The sequence below is a fragment of the Prunus avium genome, chromosome 6 (genome assembly GCF_965620075.1).
Source record: "Prunus avium chromosome 6, drPruAviu1.hap1.1, whole genome shotgun sequence".
In the NCBI taxonomy this organism is placed as follows: Eukaryota; Viridiplantae; Streptophyta; class Magnoliopsida; order Rosales; family Rosaceae; genus Prunus; species Prunus avium.
Window position 1 is genome coordinate 33,206,370 of NC_142289.1, and position 23,511 is coordinate 33,229,880.

Sequence of the window (23,511 nt, forward strand, 5' to 3'; positions counted from 1 at the left end):
TCCATTGAAGCTTCAAATGCGTATGTTTTATAAAGGACTAACCCCTTCTAGTCATAATATAGTCACCAATTTTGCAGGTGGTTCTTTTAAAACCAAAACTCCAGAAGAAACGTACGAACTCTTTGAGGAGATAGCAATGGAGACCCAACATACGGATACAAGAGGTAAACGTGTTATTAGTGGTTCTAATGATGCTTCTAGTGTGCAGATTTCAAAACTGGAACAAAAGCTAGATGCTCTTCTTGCATTAAACTCAAGAAGCCCTCCGAAGGAAGTGTGTAGCATTTGTGAATCTCATGACCATGCTACCACAACTTGTCCACTTGGGGATGGATATCCAGAATTTGTGCAAGAGCAAGCTAAGTTGGTAAATTCCTACAACCAAGGTCCAAGAAATGATCCATACTCTCAAAGTTATAATCCAGGTTGGAGGAATCATCCAAACTTTTCATGGAGAAATACCCAGAATCAAGCAAATCCCCCTTCATTCCAAAGGCCACAACAATCATCATCATCATTGGAAGATATAGTGAAGCAGATGACAATCAACCAATCCAATTTTCAGCAAACTACACAAGCTGCCATCTCCAAATTGGAAGTCCAATTAGGCCAAATAGCTGCTGAAATAACTCAAAGAGTGCCTGGGAAATGGCCAAGCCAAACTGAGATCAATCCAAAGAACCCAGAAGCCAAGGCCATTCATGTGCTCAGATCAGGTAAGATCATTGATAATAAAGATGATTCTAATCTTTCAAATGATGTTGTGATTGTAGAAGATAAAGACGAGGAGACCATGGCTACGGAAGGAGAACAACTCAAAACTTCTCAATCTGCTCCTAAGGCCAAATCAGATTCTCAGAAATCCGATCAATTCCAATTGCATAAAAGGGATGACAAATTTGTGCCACCACATCTTCAAGAAGATAGATACGTGCCACCCGCTCCATATGTTCCACAGATTCCATTTCCAGGCCGTCTTAAGAAAGCAAAGCAAGATAAGGCTTTTAAAGAGATTTATGATATTTTGAGTAAAGTTAATATCAATTTGCCTTTGCTTGATTTTATTGAACAGATTCCTGCATATGGAAAATTCATCAAGGACTTGAAAACTCACAAGCTCAATTTCGCTCCAAATGAAGGAGTAAAGCTCGACCAGAATGTAAGTGCTGTATTGCAAAGGAAGCTTCCACCAAAACTAGATGATCCTGGCAGCTTTGACATTCCCATTAACATTGGAGGCAAGAAGGTTGGAAGAGCCATGTTGGACTTGGGAGCAAGCATCAATGTTTTGCCATATTCAGTTTATCAAGAGCTTGGCTTAGAAGGGATGAAGAAGACTTCAATGCGACTTGAACTAGCTGATCATTCTATAAAATATCCAAAAGGTATTGTAGAAGATATTCTAGTTCAAGTTAATACACTAATTCTCCCTGCTGATTTTGTAGTGATGGACATGGAAGACAATCCAAATGGAGATCGTGTTGATCCCATTCTCCTAGGCAGACCATTCATGGCCACTGCAGACACAATCATCAAAGTGAAAGATAGCACCCTCTCCATGACTGTTTTGGGTGAAACTGTTGAATTTAAAATGCTTAATGCTCTATCTCAACCTTCTATCTCTCTTGATTCTTGCTTTTCAATTGATGTTGTGGATCATGAGGTTTCTTCCAAAATTTTGCAGAGAAAGTCTAATGATGCTCTAGAAGCTGTCTTAACACAAGAAGAGGAAGATCTTTGTGAACCGGAGTTCCAAGAAGTGGTGGCTGCCTTAGAAGTGTTTCCGCCATACCCACCATCCTTTAGGCCACCAATTGAGCCTCTTGGACCATCATCCACGAAATTGGAGCCATCCATTGTCATCCCACCAAAGCTAGAACTTAAACCTCTTCCCAATAATCTTAAATATACATATTTGGGTGCTAACGAAACTCTCCCTGTTATAATTGCTGCAGGTCTCTCCTCACATGAAGAAGAGAGCTTAATTAAAGTTCTAAAAGAGCATAAAACAGCCATTGGGTGGACCATAGCAGACATCAAAGGAATTAGTCCAAGCATGTGCATGCACCGGATTTTAATGGAAGAAGACAGCAAACCATCTCGTGATGCCCAAAGGAGGCTAAATCCCAACATGAAAGAGGTGGTTAGAGCTGAAGTTTTAAAGCTACTCGATGTAGGAATCATCTACCCAATTTCAGATTCTAAGTGGGTGAGCCCTGTGCAAGTTGTTCCAAAGAAGTCCGGAATCACCGTTGTGAAGAATGAGAAGAATGAGCTAGTTCCTACACGAACTGTCACTGGTTGGAGAGTTTGCATTGATTACAGGAAGTTGAACACATCCACTAGAAAAGATCATTTCCCCTTACCTTTTATTGATCAAATGCTTGAACGTTTATCTGGCCATGCTTACTATTGTTTTCTTGATGGTTTTTCAGGTTATAATCAAATTCTCATTGCTCCGGAAGACCAAGAGAAAACCACATTCACATGCCCATTTGGTACGTTTGCTTATAGAAGGATGCCATTCGGTTTGTGCAATGCCCCAGCAACTTTCCAAAGATGCATGATGTCAATCTTTTCAGATATGGTGGAACGATTCATTGAGGTATTTATGGATGATTTTTCAGTTTTTGGTTCCTCTTTTAATAATTGTCTTCACCACTTGTCTCTAGTGCTTAAAAGATGCCAGGAAACAAATCTGATTTTGAATTGGGAGAAGTGTCACTTCATGGTGAGACAAGGCATTGTGCTAGGCCATGTGATTTCAAGCAAGGGAATCGAAGTGGATAAAGCCAAGATCGATCTCATCTCAAATCTTCCACCCCCTACCTCTGTTAAAGGAATTAGAAGCTTTCTAGGTCATGCTGGATTCTATAGAAGGTTCATCAAAAATTTCTCAAGCATTACAAGGCCATTGTGTAATCTCCTTGCTAAGGATGCTGTTTTTGAGTTTAATGAAGCTTGCATGGAAGCTTTTACTACCTTGAAGAGGGAGCTAACTTCAGCCCCTATTATCATAGCTCCGGATTGGTCTTTACCATTTGAAATAATGTGTGATGCCTCTGACTTTGCTATTGGTGCAGTTTTAGGTCAAAAGAAGAACAAGCTGCCCCATGTGATTCATTATGCTAGCCGGACCTTGAATGATGCTCAAATCAACTACTCCACAACAGAGAAGGAGTTGCTTGCTGTGGTTTTTGCTTTAGAAAAATTTCGTTCTTACCTTGTTGGTTCTAAAGTAATTGTTTATTCTGACCATGCAGCTCTTAGATACTTGCTCACTAAGAAGGATGCCAAACCACGCTTGATTAGATGGATTCTCTTGCTGCAAGAATTCGATTTGGAGATTCGAGATAAGAAGGGATGTGAGAATGTGGTAGCTGATCATTTGAGCAGAATTGTGGTTGAAGAAAAAGGAGGAGTAGTGCTACCCTTGAATGAGACTTTCCCTGATGAACAACTATATGCTGCCCAAGTCAAAGAGCCATGGTATGCTGATTTTGTTAATTATCTTGCTTGTGGTGTTCTTAGAAATGATCTAACTTCTCAGGACAAGAAGAAGTTCTTTTCCATGGTGAAACATTATGTCTGGGATGAACCTTTCTTATTCAAGCATTGCCCGGATCAACTCATCAGAAGATGTGTTCCAGAAGAAGAGCAAGAAAGCATACTTAGGCATAGCCACGAATTGGCTTGTGGAGGTCACTTTGGAGCTAAGAAAACAGCACTTAAAATTATGCAATCTGGTTTCTTTTGGCCCACTCTATTCAAAGATGCGTTTAATTTTTGTGTTAAGTGTGATAGGTGCCAAAGGATGGGGAACATAAGTCGCAGGAATGAAATGCCATTGAATAACATACTTGTTGTGGAGCTCTTCGATGTGTGGGGTATTGATTTCATGGGACCATTCCCATCTTCCTTTGGTTATACTTACATACTTGTTGCTGTTGATTATGTGTCTAAATGGGTGGAAGCCATAGCCACCAAAACCAATGATTATAAGGTGGTGCTGAAGTTCTTGAAGGATAATATTTTCACAAGGTTTGGTACTCCAAGGGCTGTCATTAGTGATGGAGGCAGCCACTTCTGTAACAAGCCATTCGAAGCACTCATGAAGAAGTACAACATCACCCATCGAGTCTCTACACCATATCATCCGCAAACTTCTGGTCAAGTGGAAATAAGCAATAGAGAAATTAAGCACATCCTGGAGAAGGTGGTGAACAATACAAGGAAAGATTGGGCAGCTAAGCTCAATGATTCATTATGGGCTTATAGGACTGCATATAAGACTCCCATTGGAATGAGCCCTTATCGTCTTGTGTTTGGGAAAGCTTGTCACCTGCCAATGGAGCTTGAACACAATGCTTTTTGGGCCATCAAGAAGTTAAATTTTGATCTAGACAAGGCAGGCCATGCAAGAAAGTTTCAGCTCAATGAATTGGAAGAAATTAGACATGAGTCTTATGAGAATGCAAAGCTTTACAAAGAACGAACCAAGAGTTACCATGACAGAAACATTCAACGGAAAGAGTTCTCCAAAGGTATGTCAGTTCTTTTGTTTAACTCACGTTTGCGTCTCTTTCCAGGAAAATTGAAGTCTAGATGGCAAGGCCCATTCACCGTGGTCAATGTTTCTCCCTATGGAGCTGTGGAGATTCAAAACCCTAAAGATGGCTCGACTTTCAAAGTAAATGGACAACGTTTAAAGCCATTCTATGAGGGAGTTTCAGCTGGCATCCAAACTGGCCATGTGGTAGATCAACTTCCCTTCGTACCATCAACTTAGCTGATTGCACAATGTCTTGCCAAGACAGTAACTAAGGCGCTTCTTGGGAGGCAACCCATGTGTTCAAGAAGAAGGTGCTCGGTAGCAATCGACCTAATCGCATCAAGGGGAAGCATTTCAATCCTTTCTCTTTACTTGTTTTGTTTTTATTTTAGTCATTTTAAGTTTATGTTCCTTTTTATAAATAAATAAATAAATAAAATAAAAAAAATAAAAATTCATATAAGCTAACTTTTGGTAACCCCAGTGAGCACCTCCGTCAATACAGTGTCTAGGAGTTCTTTAGGCGACACCTTCGGTGTCTAAGAAGTTTGGGTTTTAAGCGGGACCATTGTGACCCCTCCAACCTTCCCGGATCCCCTGGCTGTGTTTTCTGAGGCCCTTAACTGGTCATCCATGAGTTGCTTATATATTCATTTTTATTTTTTTATTTTTCCTAAACCTTCTTCTAAACTTTTCCCTTTATCATTTGTTTGTTCTCAATCATCTTTTGTATGCTTTCACATTGAGGACAATGTTCAATTCAGGTCTGGGGGGAAGGTTTTCAATTTCAATTTTCTTATCCATTTGTGTTTTCAATTTTCGTTCTCTTGTCACTATTTTTTTTATTTTTTTTATTTATAATTATTATTTTTTTTTTTTTTTAAAAGAATGTCATACAATCAATGCTATGGAGCTGCTATTTGAGGTTTTCATATCAGAATTTTGCACTTCACAAAGCTTTTGCTCTTAGAATTCTGGTGGCTAAAGTACCACGCTCAAATTCTTGAAGGAAAATAGTGGAGACTACCCTAGTGAGCTATATCGAGCCTAATTGCTTTCTTGAGAGGGTTTAAAGTGTTCTATTTCTCATCCATACTTATTTTCTTCAATTCACTCTAATTGATCTCATTATTCCATTTTGATTGAATACTAAGGATGATTCTCTTTTGCAGATATCATGTGCTTTCTCTCATTCATGAATGAACTCATTGAAGTGATGCTAGGCTATGTGTGCATAACCATTCTATGTGCTTTCTTTTCACCCTACCTATATGTGTGTTCCATCAACCCTCTTGAAGCCAAACACTTAAAGCCTTTTCTTCTATCACCCTCATCATTTCCCTACCTTTGTATCTCAATCTGAGATACTTGACCTATTGTAGCCATACCCTATAGCTTAGAAATATACCAAGGTGTGCCAAGATAAAGTTTGAAGCAAGGAAGTTGCAGCCATGTACCTAAATAAAGATGATGTGAATCTGTGCAATGAAGTTAATGAAGATGCAGATCAAATCAACGAAGATGAAAGTGTTTCGATTTGATCTAAGTGTAAAAAATAAAGTCTATGCCAGGTGATACCATGAAGTTTGCTGCCATGCCAATCTAAATCAATGATGCCTTGCAGATTAATGAAGCATGCAACCTTGGTATGTTCTTAAGTTATTTGTTTTTCCTTCCAATTCTTCCATTTCCCCTAAACCTTAGCCTTTCATTACAACATTGTGAAAGACCTAGCTGATCTTTGAGGATGTATTCATGGGTGCTGGTAAGTATGTGTGTATCTCTATTCTTAGTATTTAATTCCTTTCATGAGATCTAACCAAATTTGTGCTTCTATTTCATACACTCACTTATGCTTTCTTGAGAGAATTAAAACATAGGTTCTGAGTGATTGAGTGTTATCTGTGAGAATTAGAGTCGAAGCATGTTCTCTATTCAAGGTTTGAGTGTGCTTGCTTTGAAACTGTGTGCCTTTGAGCTATAGCTTCCACTTGTACACACTGATTGATGACCTATCTTGGCAACTCTATGGTGTTGGAGGTATGACTAAAACTTTCTTTCATTTTCATTAGTTGATTTCAAAGTTGTTTTTCTAACCATTTTGTTTTGTAGAGTTAGAAAAACGTTTGTGGGTATCGTATCTGTTAAACCCTCAGGAGACACAACTCCTCCTACTAGGGATGCCTAGAGGTTTAAAGGCTTGTTGCATACGCTCAATGCAATCGAGTTACCTACGAAAGTGGTCTAGTTAACTTCTTGTTTTGTTTTTATCTTTGTTTCTCTTTTGTTTTGCTCGAGGACTAGCAAAATCTAAGTTTGGGGGTGTGTTAAGCTCATAATTTCATACATATACATGCCCAATTTACTTACTTCTTTTGCTTAGTTCCTATAATTCTAAGTTATTTCCCTCCCTTTGTGTGTTTTGTAGGCCAATAGAGCAAGAGAGCATAATTCATGCAATTCAAGCATGTTAAGGCCTAATTTGGATGAATGGAAGAAGAGCTTAAAGACAAACTCATTTTTCCTACAGCCTCTTGCCAGTCCAGTTTCGTGGGTCATATTGCAAGCTTTGTTTCAGCAATCTACACAGCTCGGATGAGGCAGCATTCTTCATGAGAGTTGTTCCAATGGGTGTTTACTATAACATATCCAAAATTCAGCCCCATTGGATAAATATGGAGTCTGTTACCTAGCAAACACAGAGCCATGCTCAGGATGGATTTTATCAGCGCGCAAAATGAGTTAGCAATTTGTTTTGGCCTTAACTTCCTCCTCCGACCTTGGATTGGCCCAAATGATATATGGCTGGAAAGAAGACATTCTGAACTTCAAGTTTGAGTGCTTAAAGTCTTAATTTGCTTAAGGGAAGCCCAATTCGTAAGCCCTTGAAGTTGCTGGTCATGCTGACCTCAGGATGAGCTATTGTTTCTGGTTGGAAGCTTGGTCATGGTGAGCTAGGCATGAGCTATTGAGCTTGTTGGAAGCTTGGTCATGGTGACATGAAGATGAGCTAGGGCTGCTGGTGGGATTTATTGGTGAAGTGCATCAACCAATTCAGATTTTATATTGCAAGTGTTGTATGCATTAGTGAAGTGCATCAACCAATTTAGATTGTATAATGCAAGTGTTGAATGCATTAGCCATATTGAATTCAGATTTATCACTCCCCTCTCCCTATAAATACCACATCCATTCCACATTCAAGACACAACAAATCTTGGGATTCACAACCCCACAATTCACTCCAACCATCCTCAAACACTCTCACAATCCCAAACACTCCAACAATCACCAAAACAACTCCAGCAAACTTCTCTTCCATTTCCCTACGAATTTCATCTTCCTTAGCCATCACCACTCACTCAAACTCATCCCAAATCACCTCCATATCCTTCATACATCTTTCTAGAAGTGGGGAAGCTCTTGGAGAAGCATTAGAAGTGGAGAAGCACTTGGAGAAGCCTTGGACACCACAAGAACTTCAGAAAAAGGGTTTTTCTACTCTTATTGCATTCATTATGTTTTCTCATTTCTGTTCAAGTCTCTTTTCCATTATGAGTAGCTAAATCCATAACTAGGGCTTCGATGTAACCTAACATGAATATTCTGGGTTTATAAGTTTGGAGTTTCAAGTTTGATTCATGATTCATGTTCTTATTCATTATGCTTATAAGTTAACATGCTTGTTTGAATGATTGATCACCATTAGAACTTGTTTGTTAACTATCTTGGTTTGAATTAAGAGTATACACCATGCTTTAATTCGAATTGAACTATGAATAGGAAGAGTATGTATGGACATTCGACAACAGGGATTAGATACATACTTGGTTGTTTAAAATGTTCTTCTATGCTTAATGGGTTCCTAATGCTTAATTTTAGGTTAGACAACAAATGATCAAATTAGGGAATTAGGAACACAAGGTTAGGACCAAACACCATGGCCTAATCATACTTTAGCTAGAATCAATCTTTGAATCTGAATTAGACTTGTTACTTGAATCTTTATAACCCAGAATTGAATTGTTATGGTGATTCGAATGCCCTAGTCTCAAAATCTGTTTTCCAACTCTTAAAACCACTCTTTGTTACATTTGTTTACTTGTTTTTGTTTGCAATTTCATTTTGCTTCTTTTGTTCAACAATCACAACCACTCTTGTTCTAAATTCTGTTTTAGACATAACCTCCTACTTTCTTGAATTTGGTAATCTAAGTACATAACTAGTTTTAACTTCTCAGTCTTCGTGGGTACGACCTCGTACTTGTCTTGCTATACTACTAATTGCCCCGTACAATTGCGAGTTAACATAATATTAACAACAAGCGTCTTGGAACTTCTTGCCGTAAGTTTTTTTTTTTTTTTGGGTGTTTTGAAATTATGGTAAAGTGGTAAGGGTATTTTTGGAAGTTACTATGAGAAAACAGGAATGGGAATCCTATCGACTACTCCCTCCTAGTTGATCTGATACCTAGTTTTGATTGAGGGGATGTGTGTCACATCTCGGATCGGCTCCGCCGTAGCACGATATTGTCCATTTTGGGCCCCCCTCTCTGCCATCACGGTTTTGTTTCTAGGAGCTCACGAGCAACTTCCCAGTGGGTCACCCATCCTGAGATTGCTCTAGCCCCTAACTCGCTTAACTTCGAAGTTCCCATGACTCCGAAGTCAATGAGCTTCCAAAAGGCCTCGTGCTAGATGGATGCGGGCATGTACATATAAGGCATATCACTCCCCTCTCCGTTGGTCGATGTGGGATCTTACAATCCACCCCCCTTAGGGGTTCGACGTCCTTGTTGGCACACCCGCACCACACGGAAGAGTGGCTCTGATATCAAATTGTCACATTCCGAATCGGCTCCGCCGTAGCACAATATTGTCCGCTTTGGGCTCCCTTCTCTGCCATCACGGTTTTGTTTCTGGGAGCTCACGAGCAAATTCCCAGTGGATCACCCATCATGGGATTGCTTTAGCCCCTAACTCGCTTAACTTCGGAGTTCTCATGACTCCGAAGCCAATGAGCTCCCAAAAGGCCTCGTGCTAGATGGATGCGGGTATGTACATATAAGGCACATCACCCCCTCTCCGTTAGTCGATGTGGGATCTTACAATGTGATTACGGATTTTGAGGTGGGGCTCACTTATTTTTTCATTCCTGATTGCAAGTAAACGCAGGGGAAGTTAGGAATGGAAATCATTCCCTTTCCTCCCATACCCATTACTGATACATAAAAATAAAAAGGAATTGGAAATTATTATAATTGTGAAAAATATAATACACAAATACAACACAAATAATAATGGAAAGGATTTCTATCAACAACAAAAAAAAGGATAATGAAACGATGTTGGACAGCGCAGTCAAATAAAATAAAATAATAAAATATAAATATAGTTTGATTAGACATTATGTGGGGCCCACTTTGGAGCACTAGGATAGTCAACACAATTTGTTACGAAATGGTGTTTTAATCGTGACAAACCAATAGTTACAGCTAGGAGTGGGCACGGTCCGGTTTGGTCCGGTTTCACCCTCAAACCACAGCTCAACCAATTAAACTTTCACGGTCCGGTGTGGTTCGATTTGAGCTAAAATCAAAATGAAAACCAAACCAAACCAAACCATTCATATACGGTTTGGTCCGGTTTGGTTCGGCCGATTTAGGCATAAAAGAAAACATCATTTTCTCCATGTCCCCGAATATGTTCATTCTCAAGTTCCCTAATATGTTCCACATCATACAACCCAAAGACGTAAAGAAAAAACAGACAAAGGAAAGAAGCTGCAAGCAATAATAATTATTACGGAACATGATTCTCAAAGAAATACAATCCTATTGTGCTTAATTATATAGTTATTACAAATCATGATTTAAAAAACAGTGATAATCCTTCCAAACAGCAGCCCCATCATATTCAACACAACAAACAACATCCCTGAGATCTGCACCAAGGCACAAATGCAAGGTCCTCTTCCTCTTCTGTTATTCACTACATTTGATCTTCTCTCTTGTGAAGAGGCAGCAAGCATTAATATCACATAAGCAGCATTTTATATTCATTATTATATGAACAAAACTAAATCAAAGCAAGGTATACTACAGTCTTTATATACAACCAGTTATTGGAGATTATACTACATTCTTCATATCATAATTAACTCCAACTGGCTTTTATATATTATATAAAACTGCAGCTACGCTATTGAACAGGCATATGATTTCAGATTAATTTGGTGAGATTATAATCTATGGTCGTCTTGTATAAAAACACATTCAATTATAATCTATGGTCGCCAGCTTTTATGATGTCAGTTTGCACAGCCAAAAAATTAAAAACATTAAAAACAGAGAAACTAGTTTTCATACCTATACCCAAAATAGAAGCAGCAGATGAAGAAGAGGTGAAGGAGGACTTCGTCATCTCAGTGGTTGAGGGGCTGTCTACGACCTCGTCATTATCACAAAAACAAACCAGACTTATTTTTATAGAATCAAAATCAAATAATTACAGAAAATTTGTTAAATAAACAAAATAATTAACTCAACACACCGTTGAATCAGAGTTGGTATGTGGGTGAAGAGATTGTAGAGAATCTCAGGTATTTGCGTGAGTCAGAGAGTGTTGATGTAGCAGCAAGTGGAGTAGAGAATTCTAGAGGGGAAGAGAGAATGGGAAATAACTCATTCTTGTAATGCCAGCAGTAAGCAATCGATTTCTATTTCCCAGGAGATCTCAAAGGTGGTCCATTCTCTTTGCCTGACGATGGATTTCGCTGAGGGCGAATGGGTGGGTTTCGCCGAGTATGAATCATGTTGGCTTGAGTTAGCGTCGAGGGATAGGGAAAGGGAGATGTAGCAGAGAGACAGAAAGAGGGGGAGAGGTAGCAGAGAGAGATGGAGAAATAATGAGAGGGAGTTGCGGCTAGGGTTAAGAGACGAAGGAAGGAAGGAGATAGGAGAGAGGATCTAAGAGAAATCTGAGGGAGAGAGAATGGTTAGATAACTTAGATGTGTCCGTGAGTTGTAGTTTTGGAGTCCAATCAAGTGTTGCAAGGTACATGGTACACTTCTAAATAACCACTCAAACCTTGCCACATGTAAACTAAATTAAATAAATAATAAATTAATTTATAATCGGTCCGGTTTGGTTTAGGACAGTTTTTAAAACACTCAAACCGCAGCCGAACCAAACCAAACCGGTTCGGTTCGGTTTTTCAAACTGTTGACTTTTTCTTTGGTCAAAACCAAACCAAACCAATCCAATATATTGTAACTGCACCGTCACTAATGACTTTAGTCACGAATATTCGTGGCTAATACTGCCAAAAGTCACGAAAAATAAAGTGACTGTTGTGTGTTTTTTTTGTAGTGATTAAACGTTAGTGTCTATATATTAATACACGGATCCATATCATCTGTTTGGATTCTCTCTATCATGATCTACTTGACTTCTCCTTTCCATGTGCCACCTCATTAAAATTTAATCCAACGAATTGCAGTTCTCTCATAATTAAAAAGACAAAAAGAAAGCCCTAATGGAACTTTACTTATGGCATCGTTTATGTTAGTTTTTTTTTCATTCTATTTTCCTTTCTCTTCAACCTCTCCCCATTTCCTGTAGTTTTTGTCTGCAACATCTTCACCAACCAATCAGTTTTTTTGTTGTTGTCAGTATCTCCCCCAATCATCAGTTTAGTATTCATTTTTCCTTCTTTCTTTGGTTTGCACTTCTCCACAAATTCACAGGTTCGGTTTTCCCTTCTTCTTTCCTAAACCCTAAACAAACTCTCCAAAACAGAAGAAAAGAACAAAACTGTACATTCTCTTTTTCATGGCTTAATCGATCCCTACAATAATAATTAAAATCGTTCCAATTCAATTCAATTCAATGTGACCTTTCTTTCTCAGCCTCGTCTCGTTATACGACATTTACGTCTATCATTGCTTCCTATAGCCTTTCCCAACAAACCCTCCAATTCAACAATGAGACCACCCTCCACTTTTGTGGTCCCAACCCCAAATTTTATCAAGCCACCAAAACCATGTATTGAGTAGAGAAATTGCAGATAAAGGAAGGACAAAAAAATAGAAGAAGAACGATTGCAGGAGTTAATTTCATGTTATTAAGTTCCATTAGGTCTTTCTTTTTTCTTTTTAATTATGAGGAAATTGGTTTATGTTTTAAAGATGATGTGTCAATTTAAAACTCATTGGATTAAATTTTAATAAGTTGGCATATGAAGGCAAAGGACCCACTAGTGTAGTGGTTTGGAGTATTTACTCTCTCAAGCAAGGTCTTGGGTTCGAGTCCTAGCATCCGTGTAGTGTGTGTGAGTTTAGTATGCTATCGCTCCTCTCAATAGGAAAGGTTCTCAAAAGTTGGCATATGAGAGAAGAAGTCAAGCATAATATATATTTTTAAATATATATTTGTATTATTATTTATTTTTATATAGTATACAATAACAAACCCAGCACACCTACCCCAAGTTCCAATCAATATAAATGGACCTTAGTTGTGCGTTGACTTGGTGAAACAATGAACTTTTTTTGTTTTGAGAACAGAGAAACAATTAACCTTAAAAAACTTATATATTTTTTTTAGAGATAATAAATGTTATCTTTTATCTCCTTATACCATTTATGAATCAAAATTTTGTTGGGAGTTTCACTAAAATACCCAAAATGGGGGCTGAAATTATAAAAAGACCCAACACCCAAAACACTTTATAAACATACCCAAAACTCATCATTACACACACTCAAAACCCATTTATAAACATACCCAAAATCCATCATTATACACATACCCAAAACCCATTTTGGGTATGTTTCTATGTTTAAATAGTGCTTGGGTATTTTTATAAATACATGTCTAGGATTGGGTATTTTTATAAATATCTAAATTTTGTTTTCCAAATTTGATTTTTTTTTTAAAAGTTAAATGTTCAAGAAAATAAATTACGATGATATAAACTAAAATAAAGTTAAGAAAAAATTAAACATAAAATTATTTTAGAGTTAAATCATTTTTAAACAATTAATAAAGTTGAGTATGAGATATAAATGAATAGTTCTATTTTAGATCAAAAAATTTGGGTTTGAGATGGACTTAATAGGTTTATACGCAAGGTAAATTTAGCCTACCCCATTTTAAAATCCTGAGTCCGTCCCTGGATATAGGTCCATTTTCATTTAGGGTTAGATCAACAATAACATAAAATTACCGACAAATCCACGTAGAAGTTGTTGTTGATCTCTAACTCACCACGTATATATTGCAATGGTAAGGAGTATTATTATTTATTTTTATATAGTATAAAATAACAAAACCAGCACACCTACCCCAAGTTCCAATCAATATAAATGGACCTTAGTTGTGCGTGACTTGGTGAAACAATGAACTTTTTTGTTTTAAGAACAGAGAAACAATTAACCTTAAAAAACTTTAATTAAAAACCACATTTACCCATCAAAATTTTGTTTAAATTAAAACGACAACCCCTTGCGCAGCTTTAATATTGTAACAATAACATCAAAAAGAATTTTGAGACAAAGAAACAAGTAATACATCAGCTCCAACAAAAAAAAAAGTAATAAATGTTATATATTTTTTTTAGAGATAATAAATGTTATCTTTTATCTCCTTATACCATTTTTGAATCAAAATTTTGTTTCCCAAATTTGATTTTTTTTTTAAAGTTAAATGTTCAAGAAAATAAATTACGATGATATAAACTAAAATAAAGTTAAGAAAAAATTAAACATAAAATTATTTTAGAGTTAAATCATTTTTAAACAATTAATAAAAGTTGAGTATGAGATATAAATGAATAGTTCTGTTTTAGATCAGAAAATTTGGGTTTGAGATGGACTTAATAGATTTATACGCAAGGTAAATTTAGCTTATCTCATTTTAAAATCCTGAGTCCGTCCCTGGATATAGGTCCATATTCATTTAGGGTTAGATCAACAATAACATGAAATTACCGGCAAATCCACGTAGAAGTTGTTGTTGATCTCTAACTCACCACGTATATATTGTCATGGTAAGGAGTAATTGTACTTTGCACTATGCTAGTTTGGTCCCTATCTTTTAAAAATTAAACAAAAATACATAAAAATTAGGCTGTCCATCCACGTTATAATTAAATTCATTACTAGTTTAAAAATTACTTGTTATCACCAAGTTGTTCCATATTTAAATTACGAGTAATGCTATTTGGACACACAACATTGACACACTTAGTGACACCCGCTGATGTGTCAATGTATCATTCGCTCTTCTTTTCTCCTCGTTTTCTATTCAGCGAATGATACATTGACACATCAGCGGGTGTCAACTAAGTATGTCAATGTTGTGTGTCCAAATAGCATTACTCTTAAATTACACACCCACATGCATATACTTCTAGAAATACCCGAATCAAAGGAGTTTTAAATAACACCGACACGAATCATTACATATCTCCCAGTACCATATACATGCTAGTCATTTTTTAGTGTGAGCTTAAATTAAACCCTGTGCAATTAATCATATATTTTAATGCTCTCATATATAAACTGTGGTCAATACCTTAAACTAATTAGTAGGAAGATGAACAGCTCACTATCTCTGACTTTCTCTCTCCTCGTGAAAGGAAAGCTCCTCTATTAATATTAAGCTTATTTGTTGAAATGCCCCCTATGATTTCTAAATATTCTCAGTTTACCCCATGACCAAGGTTGTCCCATTCCGTTAATTTTTATATAAAAATCGTTAAATCGCTGATGTTGCATGGGTATGTTGGTAATTTTAACTATTAATAATTAAAAAAATCAAATTAAATATAAAAAAAAAGGCTTGAAATTATTCAAAATCAAATATGTAAAATTATAAAATAACATAAAAATTATAAACAAAAAACAAAAAAGAAAGTATTGAGTTCCGAGATCCGTAAACCTGAATTGAAACCTTAGGGGTAATGAATCCATTGATAAAACCACTATGTTTGATCAGTGATGTTCTTCGTCCCTCACTTTGTGTGTAATCTAGTCCAACAGTGGGAGATGGAGTCATTTAAAACGTGAGGGGGCAAACTGAGAAGGTTTGGAAATCATAAGGGGCATTTCAACAAATAAGCCTTAATATTATTCAGGAGATGATTTGGGCTATTCGTCCCACACATCCGTTGAAGTCTTAAAATTCAGTACGGCGGTGCAGCCAATACAGAGGCATCATGAGCTATATTATTATGGGAAAGCTGAGGCGTAATTTGTTAATTTCGCCTCGAACGTTTCCACCAATAAAATCTTGCTTCCTGGTTTTAAGTAAAAATAAATAAAAAATTAATTAGAGTATCACCTAAGATACCTCACCAGACCTTGTCACTAGTGAGGAAAGCACGTTCTCATCAAGTAAAACGATCAGCGGCTGAGTGGTTCAGTTTGTTAAGCGTAGTTAAGCCAACGATTCTTTGTACCTAACCCTAATTTAGTTGTAATTTTCTGTATAATTAAGTATGGAACAAGTCGATAAAGAAATGTAATTCTCTGTATAATTAAGTATGGCAAATAGGTTTTTTATTTTTGTAAGAAGACGTAAGATCCACCTATAAAATATGGTCTTACTTTTTCCCTTTTTTATTTGCATGGCTTGCATAAATTAATGTTCAACGGAAATAGTGAACAATCGAGGGCGAAAAGAAATTCCTTTTGTGAAAATTACTTTTGTGTAATTGCCCTATTGTAATCTTTTGTTAGTAATAAAATTCCTTCTGACAATTTAATATAAAAAATAAAGGATGAAAAGCGGAGCTTTGTGGGAAGCTGGACAGCTCCAAACCAGCCAAAGTTTTCCAACCCAATCTACTATTGAAGAATATAAAGTCTCGCATCGAAAACTTAATAAATAAAACATAACATATAATGAATGAATCCACTATTAATAATATCGATACATTTTGTATAAAAATCTTACATTTTGTTATTCATAAAGTGCTGTTTTTTTTAATAAAAAGAGTACTCAAATGGCATTGTTATTTATTTCGAACCTACACCAAGTTACCCAAACATTTTCATAATCAAATCAAACATATGAAAGCTTGCCCCCTTATGGGTCAAGAATACCAAGTAGATTGAAGCGGCCCACTGGAACACAAACCAAATCATGGGCCCGTGGAGTTCATCCATTTCAACAATATCACCACCGTTCATCTTTTTCTGATCTGGCTCAATTACCTTCCAGTCAAAGCACTGGATCATAGCTCCAAGTAGCCCAGGCAGCATTTGCATGGCTAAGTTCACACCAGGGCATATCCTCCTCCCAGACCCAAATGGCAAAAATTGAAAATGTTGCCCCCTAACATCAATTCTAGCCGTTCGATTGCCTCCTCCATCGAGCTATGTTAAGAATCTTTTAGGGCTAAAGTCCAATGGGCTTTCCCAATACTTTGGGTCCCTTCCAATGGCCCGAACATTCACTAAGAGCATTGTGTTTTTTGGGATCACATATTTTCCAGTCTTACATTGTTGTACAAATCTTCTTGTGACCAAAGATACAGGCGGGTGTAGCCTAATGTCTCTTTTATGATGGCTTGGAAGTAGTGGTGGTTGCATGATAGTTACGGTTGCGGCAGTGAGGAAGTAGAGTGGTGGTTCTAGAGATGATGGGGTGGTAGTAGCAACAACAATGTCAATGAAGGCCGCGGTGGTGAGAGCCAAGTAGTCAGTAGTGTGACGATGATGGTGGCGGCAACAACAACAGCTATGGAATGTCAAACTATACACTAAAAAATCGGTTTTCCTGTAGTTCGTAAAAATTTAAATTTACAAATAAATAAAAAGAAAAAAAACTACTACGCATTCTAGACATGTAGCCCCAATTCTCATAATCTCTAAAAGAGAGCACTCCGAGGCAAAAATAAATGAATAAAAGAGAATCCCAGGAGACGAAAATTAATAAATAAAAGAGAGCACTCCTATAAGGTGTTAATAGTATTGTGTTACAAAGCAGCTTCAGTTTTGAATCAACCATAATTGCTGCATCGTTCACTCTTCCTACCTTTTTTCCCATCAGAACTAAGAAAAACATAAGTTATTTCTCATTAAAGTTGTAAAATACAAAGATACATTAAAGTTATTTTCCCTTTACGGGTATTACTACAACACACACAATAAACTTTCAGAATATCTTTATGAACATATAAATAAAAAAGTTCGCCTTATGGGTCAAGGATGTTGAGTGGGCTGAATCGGGCAATAGGAACACACACAAGATCATGCGCCCTCGGAGCAGTCATTCCAGGCCGTTCATCCATTTCAAGAACATCATCACCATTCATCTTCTTGCAATCAGACCCATCAACCTTCCAATCGAAGCACTGAATCAAAGCCGCAAGTACCCCAGGCAACATTTTCATGGTCAAGTTCATACCAGGACACTTCCTCCTCCCAGACCCAAATGGCATGAGTTGAAAATGTTGCCCCCTAACATCAACATCCACTGCACTCATCGGCCCATTGTCCTCACCGAGTTGCAAGAATCTTTCAGGCCAGAAGTCCAGTGGGCTTTCCCAATTCTTTGGGTCCCTTCCAATGGCCCAAACATTCATATGTAGCATTGTGTTTGTAGGGATGTCATATCCCCCAATCTTACATTGTTGTACACAGGTTCTTATGACCAAAGGCACTGGTGGGTGTAGCCTAAATGTTTCTTTTATGATGGCTTGGATGTATGGAAGATTTGGAACATCCGATTCTCCGACCACTCGTCGATTTCCGACTGCTCGATCGATCTCCTCCCTTGCTTTCTTGAACACTCTTGGGTGGTTGATGAGCTCTGCCAATGCCCACTCTAGTGAAATTGCATTTGTGTCAGTTCCAGCGGTGAATAAATCCTGAAAAGAATACTTATGTTGTTTTTAGTAAAGTAAAACATCATCCTAGATCTAGAATATAAGGTTCATTGATAATTATATTAAAATCTTTCAACATTGTCAAGGCAAAGTAACTCATATACCAATTAGACCCAGTAATATTGCACACGACCCATTAACACGACACAAATTCGCATCAAATTATTAGTATTTAGGTTGAGCTTAATGGGTCGGGTTGAAAATGAGTGAACCCGTTAGCCACCTGTCAACAAAGACGTATGCCTTTTTTTTTGTTTTTTTTTGTCCTCTCTACTTTTCCTTCTCTCTCTCTCTCTCTCTTAATATTTTTCCTTCATTCCACTTTCTCTCTCAGTCGACTTTCTCATCTCCCCCTCTTTTTTTTTTTTCCTCTTCTCTACATCTCTCAATCTCTCACTTTTTTCCTTTTCTTCTCCCTTTTGGGAAATTGTCCATCTCTCCTTTTTCTTCTTCTTTTCTCCCCTTTCTTTTTCTTTTTCTTTTTCTTCTTCTTCTTCTCTCCATCTCTTTCTTTTCTCTCCATTTTTTTTCTTCTCTTCTTCACTCCCTCTCTGTCTTTTTTATATATAAATAATCTAATCAACCAACTATTTTGTTTCTCTTATTTTATCTTTATGCAAGACTAATCCCTAACTTATAGACTTCTGGATGGTGTTTAAGAAAGATGAAAATTGGGCGAAAAAGGGCAGAGAGAGGGGGTTGCTGGCTAGTTGGTTGATAGTATTTTTTTTTTTTGGGGGTTTATTCTTAACGGGTCGTGTCAGGTCATTTGCGAATTGTACAAGTCGTGTTTGGGTCTGGTATTTCTCACCCGTTAGTTTAACGAGTCGTGTCGTGTCAACCCGTTGAATTAACAGGTTAACACGAACACGACCCGAAACCCGTTAAAATGACATGTTTGCCTACCAATGTAATATCTGCACTTTGACTTCAAAGAATACATTTCTACATACACCAAGAATATAGAGAAGCAAAGTTGTAAATCATTGTGAAGAATCAACGACTGGAATTGATTATCTCTGTAAGTATTCTCAAAGGATTTAATTATCAATCTTTTTTTTTCTTCAACACATAAAATCTCCAAAGTTCAAACTCATGGCGATGGGTTCTATACGTTTCCCCACATGGTTTCTTGTTGGTTATATGCGATGAAAGGAAAAACTTGAATGAAATAAATAATTTTTTGTCTGTAAATTAAGAAGTATAGATAGATATCATTACCGTAATTAGAGCCTTAATGTGAAGTCTTGTAAATTCAACCTCAGCACTCCCATCCTCCAACATATCAAGCAACGTATCAAGAAAATCCTTGACTTCCTCCTCCTCTTCCATCCGTTCCTTCTTTCTCAGCTCTTCTCGTTCTCCAATTACCTTCTCCACCAACACATCAAACCTCCTGTGCGTCTCCTCAATTCTCTTCACAAATCCTCCCAAATCTAACTTCTTACAAACCCAAAAAACATCACACAAACTCAACTCTCCCAAAAGACTCGTGGCCTGCCGCACCACCATCACCACCTCCTCCGCCAGCACCGCCCTACATTCGGCGCTCAAATCCCGATTCCCAACAATCATCTGCAAAATCACATTGTTCCAAAGCTTCGGAAACTCGTCAGTGAGATTCACAGCTTCACCACTCTCAGCTTTCTTGGCCAAGAACCTCAGAAGCCTAAGATACTCTTGAGTTCGAATGGAAACTAAGTTGTTGATGCTACGGTTTCCTAGAAGCTCGTTCATTGTCAGTTTCTTGATGAACTTCCAGTAAGGTCCATAGGGTGCAAATGCAAGGGAAGCATTGTAGGTTATGCTTTCAACGGCGAGGGACTGAGCATGGGATATGAAGGAGAGCTCATGGGTGCTGAGGAACTCTTTCACTAGGTCCGGTGAGGAAACGACGACGCATTGGAGCGAGCCGAGGCGGAGGGAGAATAAGGGGCCGTAGCGGAGAGAGAGGTTGTGGAAGGTGCGGTGGATGAGAGGGCCGAGGAGGTGGTAGTGGCCTATGATGGGTAGAGCAAAGGGGCTTGGAGGGAGGTGAAGGTGGGTTTTGAATATTTTGGAGGTTAGGGTTGGGAAGAGAAGAAGAGGGATAGCTAAGAGAAGAAAGAGGATCATGAGTAGGACTAGCTCAAGTGCCATGGCTATAGCTTAGTGTTAAACATTAATGCACATTTGGTGGAGATTTTTACAAGATAGCAGAATTTATAGAATAATTTAGAAAGAAAAGTTGGTGGTTGTATTCCGTAAACACTAGTCAATTGAAGTTAATAGAAAGCTGTAGTAGAAACTACAATATATGGCTGAAAATGGCTTAGACAAAGTTGGTTACTGTGCAAACCGACTTAACTAAGCAAAAAGTGTTGAAGTGAGTCTCCTAATTAATCAAGGAGATTTATTTCCTTGATTAATTAAGGGATTTACTTTCCTATTTTATAGATTTATTTCCTTGTAATTAAGGGATTTACTTTCCTATTTTATATAGTTGTCAAATCATTGTATAATTAGGAGATATTTTCCTAATCCTTTACTAGATCTAATTCCTTATAAAGGACTCATGTGAACTCTTATATATACCTCCTTATGGAGAAGAATAAAATAAGAATCAGAACATATTGAAAACCCATATTCATATTTTAGCATGGTATCAGAGCAATCGATCCTCGGTTGTCTCTAAATTCTCATATCAAAATTTCTCCTCCCCTCCTCTTCAAGGGGGGGAGGGGGAGTGAAAACGGATCTGTTTCTCTTTATCATGGAGATTTTGCCTCTTTCTTGACTCCGACATACCCTTCTCTTCAGGGGGAGAAGAGAATTGAAGAGAAGTTGCTATGTCCTTAGCCGTGTTCACAGGGTTTCTGTGTCCTTTAGCCGTGTTCACAGGGTTTCTGTGTTCTCTAAATCCTCGTATCATCGTATCGCATTCCTCATATCCTCGTATCAAATTCCTTGAATCCCTGAATCCTGAATCCCTGAATCCCTGAATCCTGAATCCCTGAATTCCTGAATCCCTGAATCCCTGAATCCTGAATCCCTGAATCCTGAATCCCTGAATCCTTGAATCCTGAATCCCTGAATCCCTGAATCCTGAATCCCTGAATCCTTGAATCCTGAATCCTTGAATCCTGAATTCCTGAATCCCTGAATCCCTGAATCCTGAATCCCTGAATCCTAAATCCTGAATCCCGAAACCCTGAATCCTGAAACTCTGAATCCTGAATCCCGAATCCCGAATCCTGAATCCTGAATCCCGAAACCCTGAATCCTGAAGCTCTGAATCCTGAATCCTGAATCCTGAATCCCGAAACCCTAAACACACCCCGAAACCCTAAACACACTCAGAATCCTGAATCCTGAATCCCGAAACCTTAAAACACATCTTTTTTATCTTATTTTTAAATCCTTCCGCTGCCATGGATATCGTATCCAAATCCAAATCTGAATCCGAATCCGAATCCGAATCCGAATCCCAACCTTCCAACCTGAATCCGAATCCGAATCCGAATTTGAATCCCAACCTTCCAACCTGAATCCGAATCCAAATCCAATTCATACTTCAAATTCCTCAAATCAAGTTCCTAAATCAAATGGTCGGTCGCCAGTGGAAAGCGACCCGCCCCCCCCCCCTTAGTTCTTTGAACACGGAGAATCTGCTTCAAAACTACCGGTCGCCAGTGGAAAGCGACTGGTAGCCAAAGAAGCTGTTTCAAACCGACTGACTGCCAAAATCCAGCGACCGGTCACCAGAGGAAAACGATCAGTTCTCTCCACGCTGTCAAAATCAGGAGGAGGAAATTGAACCATCTTATGAGATTTTTTTTCCGCTTTAGTCATCTCCCTGCCATCACACTCAGGAGGAGAAAATTGAGGAGTTTGTGCCCGCTCTGGAGAATTCTTCAGCTCCAGTACCACACCAATCACCTGCTGAGGACGTCATTCAGAAGGCACAGAGCCTGCATATCAAATTCTAAAAAAAGGAAGAATCGTGGTAAACCTCCAGTTCACTACGAAGAAGATCTTAATGCAAATGGGAAATATCCCATCAACAATTATGTATCCCTCAACAGATTATCAGAGTCACGGGTACACTTTGTGAAGCAGTTAGCCGACATACCTGTTCCCAAAAGTGTAACTGAAGCACTAGAAGACCAAAAATGGGAAGAAGACATGAATGAAGAAATGCGAGCTATCCAGAAGAATGGCACATGGGCACAATGTGTCTCATAGGAATGCAGTTGATCGAATCTTAAGACTCACAAAAGCATGCGGTCAATCCTGATGTTCTACTTTTCATATGTCCTCTCAAAAATTCGCGTGGATTATCGACTTGGGTGCTACGAATTTCATGACTCACTTACCAAGTTGGGCATTTGACGTATATGCACCAACTTGAGGAGGAGTGTTGAAGTGAGTCTCCTAATTAATCAAGGAGATTTATTTCCTTGATTAATTAAGGGATTTACTTTCCTATTTTATAGATTTATTTCCTTGTAATTAAGGGATTTACTTTCCTATTTTATATAGTTGTCAAATCATTGTATAATTAGGAGATATTTTCCTAATCCTTTACTAGATCTAATTCCTTATAAAGGACTCATGTGAACTCTTATATATACCTCCTTATGGAGAAGAATAAAATAAGAATCAGAACATATTGAAAACCCATATTCATATTTTAGCAAAAAGCCCACTTATGTAATCAAGCAAGAAAAAATCTGAAAACTACCAAGCTGTCTTGTATCCCACTAAGTCTCTAAAAGCTTTGTAACTTCTCCTCCATTCAAATAAAAGTACCTTGTTACTGATTTGCAAAAGACATGTACATATAATGCTGACATGGCATGCTGAATTGTTTAGTTAGTTAGAAGTTCATGTGAGTCACGCTGAATTGTTTAGTTAGTTAGAATTGTTCACGTGAGTCACGTGTTTGTTAAGTCGTAGCTGAGAAGCTAAGTGCTTCTGTCCTATAAATATTAGATACTGTTCATTGTAAAGTAGATTGGAAAAAGAGAGAAAATTAATAAAAGAAATTGCAAGCTTCTTCTCAAAGTTTCTTCCTATGTCTT

At 37.8% G+C, this 23,511-nt stretch overlaps 1 protein-coding gene across 1 annotated transcript; it reads right to left on the minus strand.

The window, feature by feature from the left end:
• Nucleotides 1–17,613: 17,613 nt before the first annotated feature.
• LOC148294066 ((2S)-flavanone 2-hydroxylase-like) lies at nt 17,614–20,645 on the minus strand. Its single transcript, XM_088255592.1, has 2 exons — nt 19,670–20,645; nt 17,614–18,430 (listed from the first exon to the last, which is right to left on the minus strand). The coding sequence occupies exons 1-2, from the start codon at nt 20,585–20,587 to the stop codon at nt 17,756–17,758; spliced, it is 1,593 nt and encodes a 530-aa protein (XP_088111718.1). The 5' UTR covers nt 20,588–20,645; the 3' UTR covers nt 17,614–17,755.
• Between the last annotated feature and the right edge of the window lie 2,866 nt (nt 20,646–23,511).